The sequence below is a fragment of the Procambarus clarkii genome, chromosome 38 (genome assembly GCF_040958095.1).
Source record: "Procambarus clarkii isolate CNS0578487 chromosome 38, FALCON_Pclarkii_2.0, whole genome shotgun sequence".
Taxonomy (NCBI): domain Eukaryota; kingdom Metazoa; phylum Arthropoda; class Malacostraca; order Decapoda; family Cambaridae; genus Procambarus; species Procambarus clarkii.
Window position 1 is genome coordinate 14,626,520 of NC_091187.1, and position 26,360 is coordinate 14,652,879.

Consider the following 26,360-nt stretch of genomic DNA (forward strand, 5'->3'; position numbering starts at 1 on the left):
CCAGGTCATGCTCCACCATGCTTGGCTATACTCCCAGGTCATGCTCCACCATGCCTGGCTATACTCCCAGGTCATGCTCCACCATGCTTGGCTATACTCCCGGGTCATGCTCCACCATGCCTGGCTATACTCCCAGGTCATGCTCCACCATGCTTGGCTATACTCCCAGGTCATGCTCCACCATGCTTGGCTATACTCCCAGGTCATGCTCCACCATGCCTGGCTATACTCCCAGGTCATGCTCCACCATGCTTGGCTATACTCCCGGGTCATGCTCCACCATGCCAGGCTATACTCCCAGGTCATGCTCCACCATGCCAGGCTATACTCCCGGGTCATGCTCCACCATGCCAGGCTACACTCCCAGGTCATGCTCCACCATGCCAGGCTATACTCCCGGGTCATGCTCCACCATGCCAGGCTACACTCCCAGGTCATGCTCCACCATGCTTGGCTATACTCCCGGGTCATGCTCCACCATGCCAGGCTATACTCCCGGGTCATGCTCCACCATGCCAGGCTATACTCCCAGGTCATGCTCCACCATGCCAGGCTACACTCCCAGGTCATGCTCCACCATTCTTGGCTATACTCCCGGGTCATGCTCCACCATGCCAGGCTACACTCCCAGGTCATGCTCCACCATGCTTGGCTATACTCCCGGGTCATGCTCCACCATGCCAGGCTATACTCCCGGGTCATGCTCCACCATGCCAGGCTACACTCCCAGGTCATGCTCCACCATGCTTGGCTATACTCCCGGGTCATGCTCCACCATGCCAGGCTATACTCCCAGGTCATGCTCCACCATGCCAGGCTATACTCCCAGGTCATGCTCCACCATGCTTGGCTATACTCCCGGGTCATGCTCCACCATGCCAGGCTATACTCCCGGGTCATGCTCCACCATGCCAGGCTACACTCCCAGGTCATGCTCCACCATGCTTGGCTATACTCCCAGGTCATGCTCCACCATGCCAGGCTATACTCCCGGGTCATGCTCCACCATGCCAGGCTACACTCCCAGGTCATGCTCCACCATGCTAGGCTATACTCCCGGGTCATGCTCCACCATGCCAGGCTATACTCCCAGGTCATGCTCCACCATGCCAGGCTATACTCCCAGGTCATGCTCCACCATGCTTGGCTATACTCCCGGGTCATGCTCCACCATGCCAGGCTATACTCCCGGGTCATGCTCCACCATGCCAGGCTACACTCCCAGGTCATGCTCCACCATGCTTGGCTATACTCCCAGGTCATGCTCCACCATGCCTGGCTATACTCCCAGGTCATGCTCCACCATGCTTGGCTATACTCCCGGGTCATGCTCCACCATGCCAGGCTATACTCCCGGGTCATGCTCCACCATGCTTGGCTATACTCCCAGGTCATGCTCCACCATGCTTGGCTATACTCCCGGGTCATGCTCCACCATGCCAGGCTATACTCCCGGGTCATGCTCCACCATGCTTGGCTATACTCCCAGGTCATGCTCCACCATGCTTGGCTATACTCCCAGGTCATGCTCCACCATGCTTGGCTATACTCCCAGGTCATGCTCCACCATGCCTGGCTATACTCCCAGGTCATGCTCCACCATGCCAGGCTACACTCCCGGGTCATGCTCCACCATGCCAGGCTATACTCCCAGGTCATGCTCCACCATGCCTGGCTATACTCCCAGGTCATGCTCCACCATGCTTGGCTATACTCCCGGGTCATGCTCCACCATGCCAGGCTATACTCCCGGGTCATGCTCCACCATGCCAGGCTACACTCCCAGGTCATGCTCCACTATGCTTGGCTATACTCCCGGGTCATGCTCCACCATGCCAGGCTATACTCCCGGGTCATGCTCCACCATGCCAGGCTATACTCCCGGGTCATGCTCCACCATGCCAGGCTATACTCCCGGGTCATGCTCCACCATGCCAGGCTATACTCCCGGGTCATGCTCCACCATGCCAGGCTACACTCCCAGGTCATGCTCCACCATGCTTGGCTATACTCCCGGGTCATGCTCCACCATGCCAGGCTATACTCCCGGGTCATGCTCCACCATGCCAGGCTATACTCCCGGGTCATGCTCCACCATGCCAGGCTATACTCCCGGGTCATGCTCCACCATGCCAGGCTACACTCCCAGGTCATGCTCCACCATGCCAGGCTACACTCCCAGGTCATGCTCCACCATGCCAGGCTATACTCCCGGGTCATGCTCCACCATGCCAGGCTATACTCCCAGGTCATGCTCCACCATGCCAGGCTATACTCCCGGGTCATGCTCCACCATGCCAGGCTACACTCCCAGGTCATGCTCCACCATGCTTGGCTATACTCCCAGGTCATGCTCCACCATGCCAGGCTATACTCCCAGGTCATGCTCCAGCATGCCAGGCTACACTCCCAGGTCATGCTCCACCATGCCAGGCTATACTCCCAGGTCATGCTCCACCATGCCAGGCTATACTCCCAGGTCATGCTCCAGCATGCCAGGCTACACTCCCAGGTCATGCTCCACCATGCCAGGCTATACTCCCAGGTCATGCTCCACCATGCCAGGCTATACTCCCAGGTCATGCTCCAGCATGCCAGGCTACACTCCCAGGTCATGCTCCACCATGCCTGGCTATACTCCCAGGTCATGCTCCACCATGCCTGGCTATACTCCCAGGTCATGCTCCATCATACCTGGCTATACTCCCAGGTCATGCTCCACCATGCCAGGCTACACTCCCAGGTCATGCTCCACCATGCCTGGTTATACTCCCAGGTCATGCTCCACCATGCCAGGCTATACTCCCAGGTCATGCTCCACCATGCCAGGCTACACTCCCAGGTCATGCTCCACCATGCCTGGTTATACTCCCAGGTCATGCTCCACCATGCCAGGCTATACTCCCAGGTCATGCTCCACCATGCCAGGCTACACTCCCAGGTCATGCTCCACCATGCCTGGTTATACTCCCAGGTCATGCTCCACCATGCCAGGCTATACTCCCAGGTCATGCTCCACCATGCCTGGTTATACTCCCAGGTCATGCTCCACCATGCCAGGCTATACTCCCAGGTCATGCTCCACCATGCCTGGCTATACTCCCAGGTCATGCTCCACCATGCCAGGCTGTGTTGAGCATCATGCTCCCTATACCCATCCCGTGGGAAAGTCTCACCTTCACCGAGAATGAAACTGTGGATCATTGCTTATTGGCGTTGAAATCACCGTTGTTCTTGGAAATTCAGTCTTATATTGAGGGCTGTCAGGAATCTATCTCTCTCTCTCTCTCTCTCTCTCTCTCTCTCTCTCTCTCTCTCTCTGTCTCTCTCTCTCTCTCTCTCTCTCTCTCTCTCTCTCTCTCTCTCTCTCTCTCTCTCTCTCTCTCTCTCTCTCTCTCTCTCTCTCTCTCTCTCTCTCTCTCTCTCTCTCTCTCTCTCTCTCTCTCTCTCTCTCTCTCTCTCTCTCTCTCTCTCTCTCTCTCTCTCTCTTCTCTCTCTCTCTCTCTCTCTCTCTCTCTCTCTCTCTCTCTCTCTCTCTCTCTCTCTCTCTCTCTCTCTCTCTCTCTCTCTCTCTCTCTCTTCTCTCTCTCTCTCTCTCTCTCTCTCTCTCTCTCTCTCTCTCTCTCTCTCTCTCTCTCTCTCTCTCTCTCTCTCTCTCTCTCTCTCTCTCTGTTTCTTGTCGGAAAAGCATTTTGCAAGTAGGAATATCGCCCTTCACTCAGCAGGGTAATATTATTTTTACAATTTCCTGGTCTTCCTGGCGGAGCCTTGTTCTGTCACACGCTGTTGACTTAACCTTCTGAAAGCAGCACCTCGCGCTCTCTCACTTTTTGGTCTGTCGACATTCGTGATTTTGGAGTCGAAAGATAATTCCTGGGGATGTTTGGACTGAAAGTATCAGTGTGCTTTTTTCAGGAAAGGTGATTTTGATGAGTTTAATTGGTCACGAAGGAATACCGAAGCCAGTTGATGGATATTTGCGTCTTGGAGCGTGGATTTTCGGTGTCAAATGTTGTCTAAAGAGTACTGATTGGCCTTTACTGCTACTGCCAGCCAATCAGCACGTGAAATGGCCCAGGGGGTAAGGATGCGTCCAATCAGGGAGCAGGAGCGTGTGGAGTGGGCGTGCCTAGAGTTGCGTCATTGGTGAGTGAAGGAGTAAGGCGTGCGTAGGTTTGTGTCAGCATGAGGGGCGCCCGCACTCTGGTCGCCCGCACTCTGGCCGCCTGCACTCTGGCCGCCCGCACTCTGGTCGCCCACACTCTTGCCACCTGCACTTTGGCCGCCTGCACTCTGGTCGCCAGCACTCTGGTCGCCCGCACTCTGGTCGCCCACACTCTTGCCGCCTGCACTCTGGCCGCCTGCACTCTTGTCGCCCGCACTCTGGTCGCCCGCACTCTGGCCGCCTGCACTCTGGTCGCCCGCACTCTGGCCGCCTGCACTCTGGTCGCCCGCACTCTGGTCGCCCGCACTCTGGTCGCCCGCACTCTGGCCGCCTGCACTCTGGTCGCCCGCACTCTGGTCGCCCGCACTCTGGCCGCCTGCACTCTGACCTCATCACTCGCACTCTCAAAGTTCCCCAATTAGACACAAAATGCTTTTTTAATCACCATATGTGAAGCTAAAGTAAACTAGAGTATTCCCTTGACCTGTAATTGTTGATATTGTCGGGTCGCAATTCCATGTAGGTCAAACTACCCAATTAATACAAAACAATCATTAAAAACCTACATTTTTCTCTCCAGAGGAAAAGATATAAGTTAAAATAATGAATATAAAATTAATACGCCATCAGAAGTCTCCTAAGTGATTTATTTTGTTCATTTTGATTAAACGTCGTCTGAATTGACATGGTAATTACCTCGTGACGGTCGTTAAGCCTCAGTCAGCGGTAATTACGTATCGTTTCCAGGTCCGCTCCCTTGAAATGCCCAACCGTTATATCGGCCACAAAAAAAAAGGCTAACCGGACTTTTATTTACTGAATTCATCACTGGTTGATGGGTAATCCAGGTGGCCCTGGGTGCCAGGCAGCGGTGCCAGTGCTGCCGAGGTCGCCGAGAGAAACATACACACACACATAGTTCACTCGGTACGACATTTTTCCAGGACGAACTCATCTCCAACTCTACGGCGCATCTTCACTTAATTGGAAAGTCGCCGACGGACTGGTTGTGCGCGGGAAGGTCTGGGAAAGCGCGCGCAGATCCTGCTACGCATGCGCGGTTCCGAGCGGGAAAAGTGCAAGTGACGAATGTTGAAATTTGTTCTTTAATTTTCTTCGCCCGTATATATTGTGACGATGAGTTAATTGAGTGACTCCCCCCCTATCTAACGACCCAATTAACGTGAGGCACTCGGTGTGTGTGTGTATATGTGGGATCTAACGAGCGACAGTGAAGGTTTCTGACTCGTTTGGTGGATATCAGAAAGGCGTCATTCCCGCCCAAGGCTCCTAGGCCCATCCCTCACTCTAGGAAAACTGCGTTTCAAGAATTCCCGGAAACACAAGGATCATTTTGGTAAGTACCAATCATATATGTAATTATATCACCCAACAAGCGTTTAAAATACTCACCATAACGTATAGCACACACACACAGACACACACGAGGTAACTACAACGTTGTATTAACGTCCGTCATCACACGATAGAGGTCCAGCCCTGGAAACAAACTGAAACTGTCTCTATTTTCCGCTTGTTACAACTTGTAATAAAGTTGTTACATTTCGGCTTAACGTGTTTATGACGTATTAGAACGTTGTTACAACTTGCTATATTGGTTGTTATAACTGGTTAGGAGGTGTTAAAACTTGTTTGAACGTTGTACCAACGTCGTAGTTTCGGTGTGTGTTTGGCGGGAGGAGGGATCGAAACGTCGTTTTCTTCCCATTCCGGTGCGTGGTTGGGTCATTACAGCTCGTTGTTGTGACTCCTCGTCTGCGGTGAACTAACGTGGTCACAACGTTGTCATTGTTGGGATAATATTACCTGAAGGTAACGGAGTCACCACGACCCCTCCATGTTGCTCCCTGTCCTCAGGCTGGGCTCGTCTGCTCCCTGTCCTCAGGCTGGGCTCGTCTGGCACCCCCTGTCCTCAGGCTAGGCTCGTCTGCACCCCTGGCCTCAGGCTAGGCTCGTCTGCACCACTGGCCTCAGGCTAGGCTCGTCTGCACCCCTGGCCTCAGGCTAGGCTCGTCTGCACCACTGGCCTCAGGCTAGGCTCGTCTGCACCCCTGGCCTCAGGCTAGGCTCGTCTGCACCACTGGCCTCAGGCTAGGCTCGTCTGCACCCCTGGCCTCAGGCTAGGCTCGTCTGCACCCTGGCCTCAGGCTAGGCTCGTCTGCACCCTGGCCTCAGGCTAGGCTCGTCTGCACCCTGGCCTCAGGCTAGGCTCGTCTGCACCCCTGGCCTCAGGCTAGGCTCGTCTGCACCACTGGCCTCAGGCTAGGCTCGCCTGCACCCTGGTCTCAGGCTAGGCTCGTCTGCACCCCTGGCCTCAGGCTAGGCTCGTCTGCACCCTGGCCTCAGGCTAGGCTCGTCTGCACCCTGGCCTCAGGCTAGGTTCGTCTGCACCCCTGGCCTCAGGCTAGGCTCGCCTGCACCCCTGGCCTCAGGCTAGGCTCGTCTGCACCCCTGGCCTCAGGCTAGGCTCATCTGCACCCCTGGCCTCAGGCTAGGCTCGTCTGCACCCTGGCCTCAGGCTAGGCTCGTCTGCACCCCTGGCCTCAGGCTAGGCTCGTCTGCACCCCTGGCCTCAGGCTAGGCTCGTCTGCACCACTGGCCTCAGGCTAGGCTCGTCTGCACTCCTGGCCTCAGGCTAGGCTCGTCTGCACCACTGGCCTCAGGCTAGGCTCGTCTGCACCACTGGCCTCAGGCTAGGCTCGTCTGCACCCTGGCCTCAGGCTAGGCTCGTCTGCACCCTGGTCTCAGGCTAGGCTCGTCTGCACCACTGGCCTCAGGCTAGGCTCGCCTGCACCCCTGGCCTCAGGCTAGGCTCGTCTGCACCCCTGGCCTCAGGCTAGGCTCGTCTGCACCACTGGCCTCAGGCTAGGCTCGTCTGCACTCCTGGCCTCAGGCTAGGCTCGTCTGCACCCTGGCCTCAGGCTAGACTCGTCTGCACCCTTGGCCTCAGGCTAGACTCGTCTGCACCCTGGCCTCAGGCTAGGCTCGTCTGCACCCCTGGCCTCAGGCTAGGCTCGTCTGCACCCTTGGCCTCAGGCTAGACTCGTCTGCACCCTTGGCCTCAGGCTAGGCTCGTCTGCACACCCTGGCTTCAGGGTAGACTCGTCCAGGCTTCAGGCGAACCCAAAGACGCATTCGTCAGTTTTAACGTACTGAGTACGTACTCAAGTACTCAAGTACGTAACGTACTCAAGATAACATTGTAAGTATGCCCAAATTTGTGCGTTCTCAAATATACAAAGTCATATTATTTCATAATCGACAAGGATCAATAGTTAGACCTAACTATGGTTAGGCCAGGGATTAGGTTCTGTTAGGTTAGGCTTAGATTATGTTAGGTTAGGCTTAGGGGTTAGGTTCTGTTTGCTTAGGTCAAGGGGATAGGTTCTGTTAGGCTAGGGAATTAGCATCGGTTAGGTTAGGTTAGGCTATTATTAGCATTAGCAGAACGTGGGTGAAGCATTTAGAGAGGTGGGATCCGAGCAGAGGACGTGAACGAAGCACTGCTCGAGTAGAATACATTCACCATCAGTTGTGAGCTGTGTGTTATGTGTTTTATTTATAGTTTGGTATATGGCTTAATGAGCATTTGGCCTTTGTTGATGAGGACGGTCTGGTGTTGATGAGGACGGTCTGGTGTTGATGAGGACGGTCTGTTGTTGATGAGGACGGTCTGGTGTTGATGAGAACGGTCTGGTGTTGATGAGGACGGTCTGGTGTTGATGAGGACGGTCTGGTGTTGATGAGGACGGTCTGGTGTTGATGAGGACAGTCTGGTGTTGATGAGGACGGGCTGGTGTTGATGAGGACGGTCTGGTGTTGATGAGGACGGTCTGGTGTTGATGAGGACGGTCTGGTGTTGATGAGGACGGTCTGGTGTTGATGAGGACGGTCTGGTGTTGATGAGGACGGTCTGGTGTTGATGAGGACGGTCTGGTGTTGATGAGGACGGTCTGGTGTTGATGAGGACGGTCTGTTGTTGATGAGGACGGTCTGGTGTTGATGAGGACGGTCTGGTGTTGATGAGGACGGGCTGGTGTTCATGAGGACGGTCTGGTGTTGATGAGGACGGTTTGGTGTTGATGAGGACGGGTTGGTGTTCATGAGGACGGTCTGGTGTTGATGAGGACGGTCTGGTGTTGATGAGGACGGTCTGTTGTTGATGAGGACGGGCTGGTGTTGATGAGGACGGTCTGGTGTTGATGAGGACGGTCTGGTGTTGATGAGGACGGGCTGGTGTTGATGAGGACGGGCTGGTGTTGATGAGGACGGTCTGGTGTTGATGAGGACGGTCTGGTGTTGATGAGGACGGGCTGCTCTTTCCAACCGATGGCAGCAAATAGCCATCGTTCTCGTAATGACCCACTTACACAGTTAGCTCAACGAGGCAGTTAGGTCATCTCGGCAGTTATTTCTCTGAGGCGGTTCCTGGAAACAGATGGCGGGCTTCAGCGGTTACCGGACATTATGGACGGTTGTAAACAGTGTGTGTGTTTGTGTATGAATATGTAAACATTGTGTTCTGGCGGGCAGACAGTCTTTGCATTTACAGGTGTGTATGGATTGACAGGTGTGTGTTTGGATATATGACACAATTTGGATATACACATGTGATTGGATGTTAAAACATCGTGTGTGTCAAATTACAGAAGTTATGGCTAAATATACAGAGGTTGTATGTCGATGTTGTACATAGATATACACAGATTACATGTCGATACTCACAGTTTGGGTCGATATTTCGAGGTATGTCGATATACAGAATATGTGTGTCGATATCCAGCCCCATTGTATGTGCAGAATTACAGGCGTGATTGGCTATCCAGATAGCATACAGGCAAAGGGATGACAAAGAATACACACACACACACCCACACACACACACACACACACACACACACACTACACACACACTACACACACACACACACACACACACACACACACACACACACACACACACACACACACACACACACACACACACACACACACTACACACACTACACACACCCACACACACACACACACACACACACCCACACACACACACACACACACACACACCCACACCCACACACACACACACACACACACACACACACACACACACACACACACACACACACTACACACACCCACACACACACACACACACACACACACACACACACACACACACACACACACACACACACACACACACTACACACACACACACACACACTACACACACACACACACACACACACACACACACACACACACACTACACACACACACACACACACACACACACACACACACACACACTACACACACACACACACACACACACACACACACACACACACACACACACACACACACACACTACACACACACACACACACACACACACACACACACACACACACACACACACTACACACACACACACACACACACACACACACACACACACACACACACACACACACTGTAGTTAGGAAGCGTCCATATGTTTATCTCCATGGAAGTTAAATGTTGCTTGGGAAATAAGCATTGACTTGTAGAGCGGATAATTCCCTCCCGTGAGCGGTCATGAGGCAATGCGAGAGAGAGAGTTAGCAAGCGTTGTACTGGATAATTGCCTATTTCCCTTCACATTATAACCATTCTCCAGTGGATCTGTCTATTGGTGGCGGGAGCGAGCAGAAGGATTCCCATTGGTCGTCAGGGATGCTGTGAGGTTTTAGCTCAAGATGCGGATTGATAGTTATTTTGAAGGTACGGGAAGATTCCTGTATTGTGTGCGTGTGTACTCACCTAGTTGTACTCACCTAGTTGACAGTCTCCGTGGTGTAGTGGTAAGACACTCGCCTGGCGTTCCGCGAGCGCTATGTCATGGGTTCGTATCCTGGCCGGGGAGGATTTACTGGGCGCAATTCCTTAACTGTAGCCTCTGTTTAACGCAACAGTAAAATGTGTACTTGGATGAAAAAACGATTCTTCGCGGCGGGGATCGTATTCCAGGGACCTGCCCGAAACGCTACGCGTACTAGTGGCTGTACAAGAATGTAACAACTCTTGTATATATCTCAAAAAAAAAAAAAAAAAAAAAAAAGTTGTGTTTGCGGGGGTTGAGCTCTGGCTCTTTTGGTCCCGCCTCTCAACCGTCAATCAACAGGTGTACAGGTTCCTGAGCCTACTGGGCTCTATCATATCTACACTTGAAACTGTGTATGGAGTCAGCCTCCACCACATCACTGCCTAATGCATTCCATTTGTCAACCACTCTGACACTAAAAAAGTTCTTTCTAATATCTCTGTGGCTCATTTGAGCACTCAGTTTCCACCTGTGTCCCCTTGTGCGTGTTCCCCATGTGTTAATAGGCTGTCTTTATCTACCCTATCAATTCCCTTCAGAATCTTGAATGTGGTGATCATGTCCCCCCTAACTCTTCTGTCTTCCAGCGAAATGAGGTTTAATTCCCGTAGTCTCTCCTCGTAGCTCATACCTCTCAGCTCGGGTACTAGTCTGGTGGCAAACCTTTGAACCTTTTCCAGTTTAGTCTTATCCTTGACTAGATATGAACTCCATGCTGGGGCTGCATACTCCAGGATTGGCCTGACATATGTGGTATACAAAGTTCTGAATGATTCTTTACACAAGTTTCTGAATGCCGTTCGTATGTTGGCCAGCCTGGCATATGCCGCTGATGTTATCCGCTTGTGTGTTTGTGAGTGTGTGTGTGTGTGTGTGTGTGTGTGTGTGTGTGTGTGTGTGTGTGTGTGTGTGTGTGTGTGTGTGTGTGTGTATAGTGCATGTGTTCAGACCCCCTATAATGAACATATATCAATAAGTGTTTTAACAGATTGCTAAATAACCAGCTGTGAGACAATCACTGCCAACAACATTACAATTCTCAAACTACCAACCACAAAATTCTCATCCAACAACAACAACCCTCATTTGCAAACACCACAACCAAGGCTTTCTCCCATCGACGTTCTCCACCACAACCTTCCCCTCACCACAACCACCACAACCTTCCCCTCACCACAACCACCACAACCTTCCCCTCACCACAACCACCACAACCACCACAACCTTCCCCTCACCACAACCACCACAACCTTCCCCTCACCACAACCACCACAACCTTCCCCTCACCACAACCACCACAACCTTCCCCTTCTCTACCCTACACTGTCGGCCGTGAGGGCCCGGGGCAGCAAGCAGATAGATAGATGAGACCTCGTAAATGCGTGCTTATTTACGAGTGGGTTCGTACCCCAGTACCCCAGCGGGGTTAGTGGGTACACGCTGCTCAGCCCGCGAGCGCGCGTGTGTGTGTGTGTGTGTGTGTGTGTGTGTGTGTGTGTGTGTGTGTGTGTGTGTGTGTGTGTGTGTGTGTGTGTGTGTGTGTGTGTTTACTCACCTGATTGTGCTTGCGTGGGTTGAGCTTTGACTCTTTGGTCCCGCCTCTCAACTGTCAATCAACTGGTGTACAGGTTCCTGAGCCTATTGGGCTCTATCATATCTACATTTGAAACTGTGTATGGAGTCAGCCTCCACCACATCACTTCCTAATGCATTCCATTTATTAACTACTCTGATACTGAAAAAATTCTTTCTAACGTCTCTGTGGCTCATCTGGGTACTAAGTTTCCACCTGTGTCCCCTTATTCGTGTCCCATCCGTGCTGAAGAGTTTGTCTTTGTCCACCCTGTCAATTCCCCTGAGAATTTTGTAGGTGGTTATCATGTCTCCCCTTGCTCTTCTGTTTTCCAGGGATGTGAGGTTCAGCTCCTTTAGCCTTTCCTCGTAGCTCAATCCTCTCAGTTCCGGGACGAGCCTGGTGGCATACCGCTGAATCTTCTCTAACTTTGTCTTGTGTTTAACTAGGTATGGACTCCAGGCTGGAGCTGCATACTCCAGGATTGGTCTTACATAAGTGGTATACAGGGTTCGGAAAGATTCCTTACACAAGTTTCTAAAGGCAGTTCTTATGTTGGCCAGTCTAGCATATGCCGCTGATGATATTCTTTTGATGTGGGCCTCTGGGGACAGGTTCGGTGTAATATCGACCCCCAGGTCTTTCTCTCTATTTGACTCTTGCAGGATTTCACCTCCCAAATGATACCTTGTGTTCAGCCTCCTGCTCCCTTCGCCTAATTTCATCACCTTACACTTTCCCGAGTTGAACTTTAGCAGCCATTTTCTAGACCATTCCTCCAGTTTATCCAGGTCATCCTGTAGTCTCTGTCTATCTTCATCCGTCTTGATTCTTCTCATAATTTTTGCATCATCAGCAAACATTGAGAGAAATGAGTCTATACCCTCCGGAAGATCGTTCACATATATTAGAAACAGGATGGGTCCAAGTACTGAGCCCTGTGGGACTCCGCTGGTGACATCTTGCCACTCTGATGTCTTCCCCCTCACCGTTACTCGCTGTTTCCTGTTGCTTAAGTACTCCCTTATCCACTGGCGCACCTTCCCTTTTACTCTTGCCTGTTGCTCCAACTTTTTTAACAGCCTTTTATGGGGTACTGTACCAAAGGCTTTTTGGCAATCCAGGAAAATGCAGTCGGCCCACCCTTCTCTTTCCTGCCTAATTTTTGTTGCCTTGTCATAAAATTCTATTAAACCTGTGAGGCACGATTTACCATCCCTGAACCCATGTTGGTGGTGCGTTACAAAGTTATTTCCCTCCAGATGCTCTACGAGCCTTTTCCTCACGATCTTCTCCAGCACCTTGCATGGTATACAAGTTAAGGAAACTGGCCTGTAATTCAGTGCCTCTTGCCTGTCACCCTTTTTGTATAATGGGACCACGTTAGCTGTCTTCCAACTTTCTGGTAAGTCTCCTGATTCCGGTGACCTGTTATACACCATAGAGAGTGGCACACTTAGTGCTTCTGCACCTTCCTTTAGTATCCATGGTGAGATTCTGTCAGGCCCAACAGCCTTTGTCACATCCAGCTCCAGCAGACACCTTTTGACCTCATCACTGGTGAGGTCAAATTCCTCCAAGGTTGCTTGGTTTGCCGCCTCCTCATTTAGTGCAGGGGCTTCTCCTTGTTCTATTGTAAAGACCTCCTGGAATCTCTTGTTGAGTTCTTCACACACCTCCTTGTCATTCTCTGTGTATCTGTTCTCTGTGTACCTGTTCTGTGTGTGTGTGTGTGTGTGTGTGTGTGTGTGTGTGTGTGTGTGTGTGTGTGTGTGTGTGTGTGTGTGTGTGTGTGTGTCTGTGTGTGTGTGTCTGTGTGTACTCACCTAGTTGTGCTTGCGGGGGTTGAGCTCTGGCTCTTTGGTCCCGCCTCTCAACTGTCAATCAACAGGTGAGCTTTGGCTCTTTGGTCCCGCCTCTCAACTGTCAATCAACAGGTGATTGACAGTTGATTGATTGTGTGTGTGTGTGTGTGTGTGTGTGTGTGTGTGTGTGTGTGTGTGTGTGTGTGTGTGTGTGTGTGTGTGTGTACTCACCTATTTGTGCTTGCGGGGGTTGAGCTTTGGCTCTTTGGTCCCGCCTCTCAACTGTCAATCAACTGGTGTACAGGTTCCTGAGCCTACTAGGCTCTATCATATCTACATTTAAAACTGTGTATGGAGTCAGCCTCCACCACCACTGTGTGTGTGTGTGTGTGTGTGTGTGTGTGTGTGTGTGTGTGTGTGTGTGTGTGTGTGTGTGTGTGTGTGGAAACATGTTTACCAGGTTAGTGTGTATAACATAAACATTTCTGAGCCGTCACTGCGACAGTATGAAATTGTTACTCCCAGTTAGGTGCTCCCTAGGGGCGCCTGATAGCTGGGTGGACAGCGCATCGGATTCGTAGTCCTGAGGTCCCGGGTTCGATCCCCGGTGGAGGCGGAGACAAATGGGCAAAATGTTTCTTTCACCCTGATGCCCCCCCCCCCCCCCTGTTCACCTAGCAGTAAATAGGTACCTGGGAGTTAGACAGCTGCTACGGGCTGCTTCCTGGGGGGGGGGGGTGTAACAAAAAGGAGGCCTGGTCGAGGACCGGGCCGCGGGGACGCTAAGGCCCGAAATCATCTCAAGATAACCTCAAGATAAGATAGCTCAGGCACATATATGTATATTGCACATACTGCGGACGACACATTGTTTCCTGCCAATTTGAAATTGTCTAAAATTGCCACTATTTTACCCAACCACAGAGGCTGCTAGTACTGCTGTTATTAATATTCCTATTACTACTAATGATAGTACTACAAAAGCTGTCATGTCTACTATTTCAAGTACTACGCTGGTATTACCACTATTATCCCTATTAAGGCTATTATTAGTTTACTACTGCCAATATTACGACTATAATAGTTACTGTTACTATTTTGCACGCTATTGATGCCATCATTACTGTTACTGACTACTTCTACCACAAGATTGTAACTACGACCACTTCCACGAGGACTACTGATGTTGAACTATCCCAGTTACTATTATGTCATATATCGAATATATTAAACACACACACACACACACACACACACACACACACACACACACACACACACACACACACACACACACACACACACACAGCGAGCACGGCAAAGACTCAACCCAAACTGCTGCATAGCCACATCAAACAACAGTGAATGAACAGGTAATTAAACTGAGGATAGGGGCAGAAAGATTCACTAGAAACGATAAGGAAGTGTGCGAGGAACTCAATAAGAAGTTCCAGGAAGTGTTCATCTCAGAGCAAGGAGATAAGGGAGGGAATGTCAAACCAGACACCACTAGAGGAGTTTGTGATTACCAGTGGGGAGGTGAAAAAGCATCTGCTAGATTTGGACCTGACAAAGGCTATAGGCCTATAGGCCCGGATGGAATCTCGACATGGATTCTAAAGGAAGGAGCAGAAGCTCTGTGCCTGCCACTCTCCATGGTGTACAAGTCACTGGTAACAGGTGAACTGCCAAAAATTTGGAAGACGGCCAATGTAGTCCCAATGTACAAGGGTGATAGGCAGGAGGCACTGAACTACAGGCCAGTGTCCCTAACTTGCATTCCATGCAAGATGATGGAGAAAATGGTGCCAAAAAAAGCTAGTGGAACATCTGAAGCGAAAGAACTTTGTAACACAACACCAGCATGGGTTCAGAGATGGTAAATCATGCCTAACAGGATTAATTGAGTTCTATGACCAGGCAACAAAAATTAGGCAAGAGAGAGGGCAGACTGCATATTTCTAGACTGCCAGAAAGTCTTTGACACAGTATCATTTGAAAGGCTAGTGCACAAACTGGAGATGCAGGCAGGAGTGAAAGGGAAGGTACTCCACTGGATAAGAGAGTACCTAAGCAACAGGACACAGCGAGTCACTGTGTGGAGTGAAGTTTCGGAGTGGCGGGGAGTCACCAGTGGAGCCCCACAGGGATCAGTCCTTGGACCTATACTGTTTCTGATATACGTTAATGATCTCCCAGAAGGAATTGACTCGTTCCTCTCGATGATTGCTGATGATGTAAAAATTATGAGGAGGATTAAGACAGGAAGATAGTATGAGGCTACAAGATGACCTAGACAAACTGAAAGAATGGTCCAACCAATGGTTACTAAAGTTCTACCCAAGTAAATGTAAGGTAATGAAACGAGGAGGAGGAACTAGGAGGCCAGTCACTGGATACCGAATGGGTGATGAAGTCCTTCACGAAACGGACAGAGAGAAAGATCTGGGAGTTGATATCACGCCAAACCTGTCTCCTGAAGCCCATATCAAAAGAATAACATCAGCGGCCAATGCGAGGCTGGCTAACATCAGAACTGCTTTCAGAAACCTGTGTAAGGAATCATTCAGAACCTTGTATACCACATATGTAAGACCAATCCTGGAGTATGCAGCCCCAGCATGGAGCCCGTACCTTGTCAAGCACAAGACGAAGCTGGAGAAAGTTCAGAGGTATGCCACTAGACTATTCTCAGAACTAAGAGGCATGAGTTATGAGGACAGGCTGCGGGAAAAGCACCTCACGTCGGTGGAAGATAGAAGAGCTCGGAGAGACATAATCACCACATACAAAATTCTCAGGGGAATTGACAAGGTAGACAAGGATGGATTATTTAACACGGGTGGCACACGCACAAGGGGACACAGGTGGAAGCTGAGTGCCCAAATGAGCCACAGACACATTAGAAAGAACTTTTTTCAGTGTCAGAGTAGTTAGTAAATGGAATGCATTAGGCAGTGATGTGGTGGAGGCTGACTCCATTCACAGTTTCAAGTGTAGATATGATAGAGCCCAGTAGGCTCAGGAACCTGTACACCAGTTGACTGACGGTTGAGAGGCGGGACCAAAGAGCCAGAGCTCAACCCCTTAAATGCACAACTAGGTGAGTAAAACTAGGTGAGTACCAGGGCAGGAAATCTCATCATGCTAGTGAAGTCACGCACACGCTTCCTTCTCTCCCCTCCCCCCCCCCTTCTTTCCCATCATTTCCTCCCCCTCAATCCCCTCCAACCCCCCCCCGCCCCCTTCACCCCCCTCCCCCCCCCACCAACCCCGATCTAATCACCCAAACTTTCTGGTGGTTGTTGAAAACTTTCTTTTTTTAATCCCTACACTTTTAAGGATTTTTGAAGGCGAGATTTAATATTTTGTTGTTGTTCAATGTTATATAGTCATATAGCATACCTATAGCCATCAGGTGCAGTATACATATAGCCAGGTGGTGCATACCTATAGCCAGCTGAAGCATACTTATAGCCAAATGCAGTATACATGTAGCCAGCTGCGTTATTCCTATAGCCAGATGCAATACATGCGTATACATATAGCCAGATGCAATACATGCGTATACATATAGCCAGATGCAATACATGCGTATACATATAGCCAGATGCAATACATGCGTATACATATAGCCAGATGCAATACATGCGTATACATATAGCCAGATGCAATACATGCGTATACATATAGCCAGATGCAATACATGCCTAGAGCCAACTGCGTCATACCTATAGCCAGCTAGAACATAACTATAGCCAGCTGCAGATTACCTATAATATTCATAGTTAATTGTAGTATACCTATAGTTAACTGCAATTTACTCGTTAGCCATCTGCATATACCTTTAGCCAGCGGTGGTATTCCCATAGCCAGCTGTGGTATAGCCAGAGCCAGCTGTGGTATTCCCATAGCCAGCTGTGGTATAGCCAGAGCCAGCTGTGGTATACCCATAACCAATTGGAATATGTTCAATTTACCTTTTAGCAATGAATGCAACGTTCACTTGTGCACTCAAGAACAACGGTAATGTAGAACAAGACCGATAAGAACAATAAACACTGAGAGAACATAGAACATGAACAGCGAAGACGCGATCAGCGTAGCCTGGTGGATAGCGCGCAGGACTCGTAATTCTGTGGCGCGGGTTCGATTCCCGCACGAGGCAGAAACAAATGGGCAAAGTTTCTTTTACCCAGAACGCCCCTGTTACCTAGCAGTAAATAGGTACCTGGGAGTTAGTCAGCTGTCACGGGCTGCTTCCTGGTGTGTGTGTGTGTGTGTGTGTGTGTGTGTGTGTGTGTGTGTGTGTGTGTGTGTGTGTGTGTGTGTGTGTGTGTGTGTTGAGAAAAAAAAAAAGTAGTTAGTAAACAGTTGATTGAGAGTTGAGAGGCGGGCCGAAAGAGCAAAGCTCAACCCCCGCAAACACAACTAGATGAATACTGATTAATTATTCGTTGATCTGAACAGCGCTGGAAGCATCGCTTATCTGCGGGGCGTCTCGTGTTGATCAGCTGTTGTTTGTCAACACAGCAGCCTCCGTCTCGTGTTGATCAGCTGTTGTTTGTCAACACAAGCTGCCTCCGTCACGTGGTGATCAGCTGTTGTTTGTCAACACAAGCAGCCTCCGGCCGGTGGTGGGTTGACCTGGTCTTGGTGGCCTCGGCTCCCAGCCTCCACACTCCCAGGTGACTGGGTGAGGATTGGTGGGAGAGGGATGGAGGATAGGGAGGCTGGGAGGGAGGGAAGGTTGTATGGGTGCAGATGGGAGAGAGGGAGAGCGTGGGAGGGAATGTGGGAGGAAGAGATGGGGGGAGAATGGATGTATATAGGGAAAGAACAGATATCGGGAGATGTTTCATTCGCGTGCAAGGATGCAAGAAAGGTGGATAGAAGATAGATAGAAGAGAGCCGGATAAGGATAGAAAAGCTTTCTCTCTCTCTCTCTCTCTCTCTCTCTCTCTCTCTCTCTCTCTCTCTCTCTCTCTCTCTCTCCCTCTCCCTCTCCCTCTCCCTCCCTCTCCACTATCCACGCTGCCTTGATAAAGGGAGAAGCATCATTTTCTATTGCACAAGCCTAATGCTATGAGAGAGGGCAAACTAGCGTATCCTCAGCAGCGCACAACTGCCTGGCTCATAGTAGCATAACTTCTCTCATCTTAGACATACTGGCTTAATTATATCTCCTGATAATTGCCATAGCAGGAGATTACGTAATTACCTTGTTACAACTTGTTATTGCTGTACGATTTTTATGGCGTGTTAGTAAGGTGTTACAACTTGTTCGATCGTTGCAACAACGTCGTAGTTTTGTTGTGTGTTTGGCGGGTGTCGATTATGCTTTATTCTGTCTGGCTGTCCAGTTGGATTGGTTGGTGCTGTGGTCGTTCTCGCTTCTTGAAAGCCAGCCTTCGATTCCCGGCTGTTCAGGTGGTTGGGTACCTCTCCTTTTCTCCGTCCTCATATCCCCAGCTCCTTGTCCTCAGATCCCAGCTCCTTGTCCTCAGATCCCAGCTCCTTGTCCTCATATCCCAGCTCCTTATCCTCATATCCCAGTTCCTTATCCTCATATCCCAGTTCCTTGTCCTCATATCCCAGCTCCTTGTCCTCATATCCCAGCTCCTTGTCCTCATATCCCAGCTCCTTGTCCTCATATCCCAGCTCCTTGTCCTCATATCCCAGCTCCCTGTCCTCATATCCCAGCTCCTTGTCCCCATATCCCAGCTCCTTGTCCTCATATCCTTGTCATATAACTTCCAAAGTGCTATACATACTAACCTAGCGCTTGCTCCTGATAATTTACCTTAACCCTACCCTGTCTGCGACTACAGGAGGACGTAGGGAACCATCCTTGTCAACTCATCTAATCTATCGATCCATTATCACTGGACCTGCCATTCAAGCAGTCTTCAAACCCCGCCAGAGATACTTAAGTGGAGAAAAGTAAGGAGTACCTTAAGGATCGGTGCTTGTGCTGTTTGAGGCATCAGTCTCAGAACTGATGAGATCAATCACAGGTAGAGAGTAACATCCTTTAAAAAAAAACTTGGCTCCAGAAATTATTTCAGAATTGACTGTTATGTTGTTATAATAACAGTTATTGTGATAGAAACAGGAATGAGAAGGGTGAAGTAGATGAGGAGGCGGCAGGAGGCTCTGGTTTTGGTAAATAAGATATACCTGGTAGTTGAGAGAGCGGGCCTGACGGCTGAGTAGACAGCGCTCGGGGTTCATCTCAAGATAACCTCAAATGTAATGTCAGAAACACATGTTGACCTGATACCATCGGCGGCATATGCCAATCAGGCCGACGACCGTCTAATTTGAAGACATTTGGACAAATGAGGGTTCCATATCCTTATATATGACGTACGTGAGACACAATCTTGGGTGTGCAGTGCCAATATGTAACTTTGTATTGAAATATATAGGGCGAAGATAGAAAAGGTTCAAATATATACAATAAGACTCTTTTCCTTACCGAGGAACCTGAGATATGAGGAAAGTCTGAGCGCAACTGGACCACATTACACTGAAGAGGATTATGGGGACATGATTGCGACATAAGAGATTCCAAGGGAATTGACAGAGTAACATAGAAGCACTGTTAAACGGTAGTAACAGCAAAACAAACGGTCACAGATGGCAAAGAGAGACGCAAATGTCACACTAACCTGTGAACTACGTAATTGGGATAGATAATTAGGATAGATAGATAGAATGAGGAAGCCCTGATAAAATAGACAGTGTCATACCAAGGTTATGAACAACACGGAACCGAATCATTGAACTAAATTAAGAATATTGAGAAGGCGGGCCTTGGAGCTGAAGCTCAACCCTACCAAAAACCCGTGGGTGGGTAGGTAAGTGCAGGTAGGGGAGGACACATGTACGCTTGAGCGACGTTAAAAAAGAACTGGTTGGAAAAATCTGGCTTATATAAGTACACACTCCAAACATATCCCCGCACGCTCTCTCAACAGGTGGTGGACGGCCAGCACACGCACGCACACACACACACACACACACACACACACACACACACACACACACACACACACACACACACACACACACACACACACACACAGGAACCTGTACACCAGTTGATTGACAGTTGAGAGGCGGGACCAAAGAGCCAAAGCTCAACTCCCGCAAGCACAACTAGGTGAATACACACACACACGCACACACACACACACACACACACACACACACACACACACACACACACACACACACACACACACACACACACACACACAAGAAGTTTCCTAAGTGAAATACCTTGGGACACAGACCTCAGAGACAAGTCTGTACAGGGTATGATGGACTATGTTACCCAAAAGTGTCAGGAGGCAGTAAACAGGTTCATCCCGGCCCAAAGGGAAAAATCCGAGAAGCAACAAAAGAATCCATGGTATAATAGGGCATGTATGGAAGCGAAGAAACTGAACAAGGAGGCGTGGAGGAACTTCCGGAATAACAGAACAACAGAAAGCAGGGAGAGATACCAGAGAACCAGGAATGAGTACGTCAGGGTGAGAAGAGAAGCAGAGAAATTTTTGAAAATGATATAGCAAACAAAGCCAAGACCGAACCAAAGCTACTCCACAGTCACATCAGAAGGAAAACAACAGTGAAAGAACAGGTATTGAAACTTAGAACAGGCGAGGACAGGTATACAGAGAATGACAGAGAGGTGTGTGAGGAACTCAACAAGAGGTTCCAGGAGGTCTTCACAATAGAACAGGGTGAGGTCACTGTGCTAGGAGAAAGGGAAGTAAACCAGGCGGCCTTGGAGGAGTTCGAAATTACGAGAGAGGAGGTCAAGAGACACCTGCTGGATCTGGATGTTAGAAAGGCGGTTGGTCCAGATGGGATCTCACCATGGGTACTGAAAGAATGTGCAGAGGCACTTTGCTTGCCACTCTCCATAGTGTATAGTAAATCACTAGAGACGGGAGACCTACCAGAAATATGGAAGACGGCGAATGTGGTCCCAATATACAAAAAGGGCGACAGACAAGAGGCACTGAACTACAGGCCAGTGTCCTTGACTTGTATACCATGCAAGGTGATGGAGAAGATCGTGAGAAAAAACCTGGTAACACATCTGGAGAGAAGGGACTTCGTGACAAATCGCCAACATGGATTCAGGGAGGGTAAATCTTGCCTTACAGGCTTGATAGAATTCTACGATCAGGTGACACAGATTAAGCAAGAAAGAGAGGGCTGGGCGGACTGCATTTTCTTGGATTGTCGGAAAGCCTTTGACACAGTACCGCATAAGAGGCTGGTACATAAGCTGGAGAGACAGGCAGGTGTAGCTGGTAAGGTGCTCCAGTGGATAAGGGAGTATCTAAGCAATATGAAGCAGAGAGTTACGGTGAGGGGTGAGACCTCCGATTGGCGTGAAGTCACCAGTGGAGTCCCACAGGGCTCTGTACTCGGTCCTATCTTGTTTCTGATATATGTAAATGATCTCCCGGAGGGTATCGATTCATTTCTCTCAATGTTTGCGGACGATGCTAAAATTATGAGAAGGATTAAAACAGAAGAGGACTGTTTGAGGCTTCAAGAAGACCTAGACAAGCTGAAGGAATGGTCGAACAAATGGTTGTTAGAGTTTAACCCAACCAAATGTAATGTAATGAAGATAGGTGTAGGGAGCAGGAGGCCAGATACAAGGTATCATCTGGGAGAGGAAATTCTTCAGGAGTCAGAGAAGGAAAAAGACTTGGGGGTTGATATCACGCCAGACCTGTCTCCTGCAGCACATATCAAGCGGATAACATCAGCGGCATATGCCAGGCTGGCCAACATACGAACGGCATTCAGAAACTTGTGTAAAGAATCATTCAGAACTTTGTATACCACATATGTCAGGCCAATCCTGGAGTATGCAGCCCCAGCATGGAGTCCATATCTAGTCAAGGATAAGACTAAACTGGAAAAGGTTCAAAGGTTTGCCACCAGACTAGTACCCGAGCTGAGAGGTATGAGCTACGAGGAGAGACTACGGGAATTAAACCTCACTTCGCTGGAAGACAGAAGAGTTAGGGGGGACATGATCACCACATTCAAGATTCTGAAGGGGATTGATAGGGTAGATAAAGACAGTCTATTTAACACAAGGGGAACACGCACAAGGGGACACAGGTGGAAACTGAGTGCCCAAATGAGCCACAGAGATATTAGAAAGAACTTTTTTAGTGTCAGAGTGGTTGACAAATGGAATGCATTAGGAAGTGATGTGGTGGAGGCTGACTCCATACACAGTTTCAAGTGTAGATATGACAGAGCCCGATAGGCTCAGGAATCTGTACACCTGTTGATTGACGGTTGAGAGGCGGGACCAAAGAGCCAGAGCTCAACCCCCGCAAACACAACTAGGTGAGTAACTAGGTGAGTACACACACACACGGGACCAAAGAGCCGAAGCTCAACCCCCACAAGCACAACTAGGTGAGCACAACTAGGTGAATACCCACACACAATACTGAAGAGGAAACTATGATGAGATTAGAAAGTTTCTAACAGAAATACCATGGAAGACAGAATTCAGTGGAAAGTCTGTACAAGACGTGATGGACTACATCACCCAGAAGTGTCAGGAGGCAGGAAACAGGTTTATCCCGACCCAGAAAGAAAAAAAAATGAAAATCAAAAGGGGGAATTCGTGGTTCAGTGAGGGATGTAAGGAAGCAAGGCAGCTGAGCACTTGGGCATGGAGAAACTACAGAAATAACAGGACACCAGAGAGCACAGAGAGAGACCAGAGGGCCTGAAATGGGTACTTCAGAGTGAGGAGAGAAGCAGAGAGAGACAGTGTGACACTGACATATGCAATAAAGCCAAGATTCAATCAAAACTACTATACAGTCACATCAGGAGGAAAACAACAGTGAAAGAACAGGTGATGAAACTGAAAATAGGAGAGGATGGGTACAGAGAATGACAAAGAGGTGTGTAAAGAACTCAACAAGATATTCCAGGAGGTCTTCATAACAGAGCAAAGAAAAGTCCCTAAACTAAGAGAGGTGGTGATAAACTAAGCAGACTTGGAAGATATCGCGATTATCAGAGATGAGCTTAGGAGGTATCTGCTCGATCTAGAAGTGATTAAGACTATTGGGCCTCATGAAATCTCACCATAGATACTAAAAGAGGGGGCAGAAGCACTTTGCTTGCCACTCTCTATGGAGTATAACAAGTCACTGGAAACAGGAGACCTACCAGAGAGGTGGAAGACAGCTAACATAGCCCCAATATACAAAAAGGGTGAGAGGCAGGAGGCCCTGAGCTACAGGCCAGTGTCCTTAACTTGTATACCATGCAAGGTGATGGAGAAGATGGTGAGAATAAGCCTGGTAGCACACCTGAAGAAAAGGGTCTTTGTAACACACCACCGACATGGGTTCAGGGAAGACAAGTCGTGTCTCACAGGTTTAATAGAATTATATGACCAACCAACAAGCATTAAACAAGAAAGAGAGGGCTGGGCAGACTGCATTTTCTTGGATTGTCGGAAAGCCTTTGACACAGTACCGCATAAGAGGCTGGTACATAAGCTGGAGAGACAGGCAGGTGTAGCTGGTAAGGTGCTCCAGTGGATAAGGGAGTATCTAAGCAATAGGAAGCAGAGAGTTACGGTGAGGGGTGAGACCTCCGATTGGCGTGAAGTCACCAGTGGAGTCCCACAGGGCTTTGTACTCGGTCCTATCTTGTTTCTGATATATGTAAATGATCTCCCGGAGGGTATCGATTCATTTCTCTCAATGTTTGCGGACGATGCTAAAATTATGAGAAGGATTAAAACAGAAGAGGACTGTTTGAGGCTTCAAGAAGACCTAGACAAGCTGAAGGAATGGTCGAACAAATGGTTGTTAGAGTTTAACCCACAGTTAAAAGCCTTTGACACAGTACCCCATAAGAGACTGTTGTATAAGTTGGAGAAACAAGCTGGAGTAAGTGGTAAGGTGATCCACCAGCAGTGACGTGATGTCATCTATAGACACACACACATCTTTTGAACCCGGGCGTTCGCCATTATTGTTTGAGGGCTGCAGGACGTATATGGAGGTGGAACTTATATGGCCGCTAGTTTTTTTTTTTTTTTTTTTTTGAGATATATACAAGAGTTGTTACATTCTTGTAGAGCCACTAGTACGGGTAGCGTTTCGGGCAAGTCCTTAATCCTATGGTCCCTGGAATACGATCCCCTGCCGCGAAGAATCGTTTTTTCATCCAAGTACACATTTTACTGTTGCGTTAAACAGAGGCTACAGTTAAGGAATTGCGCCCAGTAAATCCTCCCCGGCCAGGATACGAACCCATGACATAACGCTCGCGGAACGCCAGGCGAGTGTTTTACCACTACACCACGGAGACTGCCCGAATAGACAGTAGTGACAGTAGATGGAGTATGTCACGCGGATACAATAATAAAACTGTATCACACTCATATGTTTCTCAAGGTGCAGTTCCTTATGAGGGATCACGACCCCTATTGCTAAAATGGTTGATGGATATTACCTCCAAGACACAGTCGTCCTGGACCACGTCCAAACCAGATTCAGATTCAGATTCTTTATTCAGGTAAAGGTACATCTTTTGAGTTATCTTTTAACCTTTATCTTTTCTTTTAAATCTAAATCTTTTTAACTTTATCAACCATCATTTAAGGAATTTCTGGCCTCACATACCACACGATGTGGCGTGTTGAGAAGTGTGGTGAAGACACTGGACCATTATTTGCTTCAAGAAGCAAAAGAAAACGAGAAAAAAAATGGCACTAGAAGAGAGTAAGAGGTTGAACAAGATGCTGCGAAGGAAAAGGAAAATGGCGGACCCCTCCGACAACTCCCCCCCCCCCCCAGCAACAAACACCCCCCCCCCCCATCAAGCGCTCCAGGAAAATCTTATTGAAAATACAAATATTTAAAAAATGTATTAAATACAAATTAAGAATAAAAAATGTGCGTACTTACCTAGTTATACACACCTAGTTGTGCTTGCGGGGGTTGAGCTTTGGCTCTTTGGTCCCGCCTCTCAACTGTCAATCAACAGGTGTACAGGTTCCTGAGCCTACTGGGCTCTATCATATCTACACTTGAAACTGTGTATGGAGTCAGCCTCCACCACATCACTGCCTAATGCATTCCACCTGTTAACTACTTTCTAATATCTAAGTGGCTCATTTGGGTACTCAGCTTCCACCTGTGTCCCGCTTGTGCGTGTGCCATCCGTGTTAAATAATCCGTCCTTATCTACATTGTCAATTCCCCTAAGAATTTTGTATGTGGTGATCATGTCTTCCTTTTGTATGTGGTGATCATGTGATCATGTCTTCATGGAAGACAGAAGACCAAGCTCTTCTGTCTTCCAGCGACGTAAGGTGCAATTCACGCAGCCTTTCCTCGTAACTCAAACATCTTACTTCTGGGAATAGTTTAGTGGCATACCTCTGAATTTTATCCAGCTTCATCTTGTGCTTGACAAGGTACGGGCTCCATGCTGGGGCCACATACTCCAGGATTGGTCTTACATATGTGGTGTACAAGATTCTGACGGATCTCTTACACAGGTTCCTGAAGGCAGTTCTGATGTTAGCCAGCCTCGCATACGCTGCCGATGTTATTCTTTTTATGTGGGCTTCAGGAGACAGGTTTGGTGTGATATCCACTCCTAGATCTTTCTCTCTGTCCGTTTCATGAAGTACTTCATCTCCTATTCTGTATCCTGTGTCTGGCCTCCTGTGCCCACTGCCTAGTTTCATTACCTTGTATTTACTCGGGTTGAAGTTTAGTAGCCATTTGTTGAACCATTCATTCAGTCTATCTAGGTCATCTTGTAGCCTCATACTATCATCATCTGTCGTAATCCTCCTCATAATTTTTGCATGATCTGGACGCGTGATCCTGT

The 26,360-nt window shown here is 49.0% G+C and overlaps 2 protein-coding genes across 2 annotated transcripts in view; one reads left to right on the top strand and one right to left on the bottom strand.

The window, feature by feature from the left end:
• Nucleotides 1-4,140: 4,140 nt before the first annotated feature.
• On the bottom strand, nucleotides 4,141-25,046 carry LOC138372192 (circumsporozoite protein-like). Its single transcript, XM_069337510.1, has 2 exons — nucleotides 24,972-25,046; nucleotides 4,141-4,548 (listed from the first exon to the last, which is right to left on the bottom strand). Exons 1-2 carry the CDS (start codon nucleotides 25,044-25,046, stop codon nucleotides 4,141-4,143), a joined length of 483 nt encoding a protein of 160 aa, XP_069193611.1.
• The window catches only part of LOC123772040 (zygotic gap protein knirps-like), a gene marked incomplete in the record, with an annotated part of 198,958 nt that continues 177,762 nt past the window's right edge, over nucleotides 5,165-26,360 (top strand). The window contains 1 exon segment of the mRNA XM_045764898.2: nucleotides 5,165-5,522.

Excerpts from the sequence above, each read along its gene's own strand:
- LOC138372192 (XM_069337510.1), bottom strand. The coding sequence starts at position 25,046 with ATGTACCTTTACCTGAATAAAGAATCTGAATCTGAATCTGGTTTGGAC. Across the intron at positions 4,549-24,971 it reads AGGACGACTGTGTCTTGGAG|AGTGCAGGCGGCCAGAGTGC; the intron begins GTAATATCCATC and ends TGATGAGGTCAG.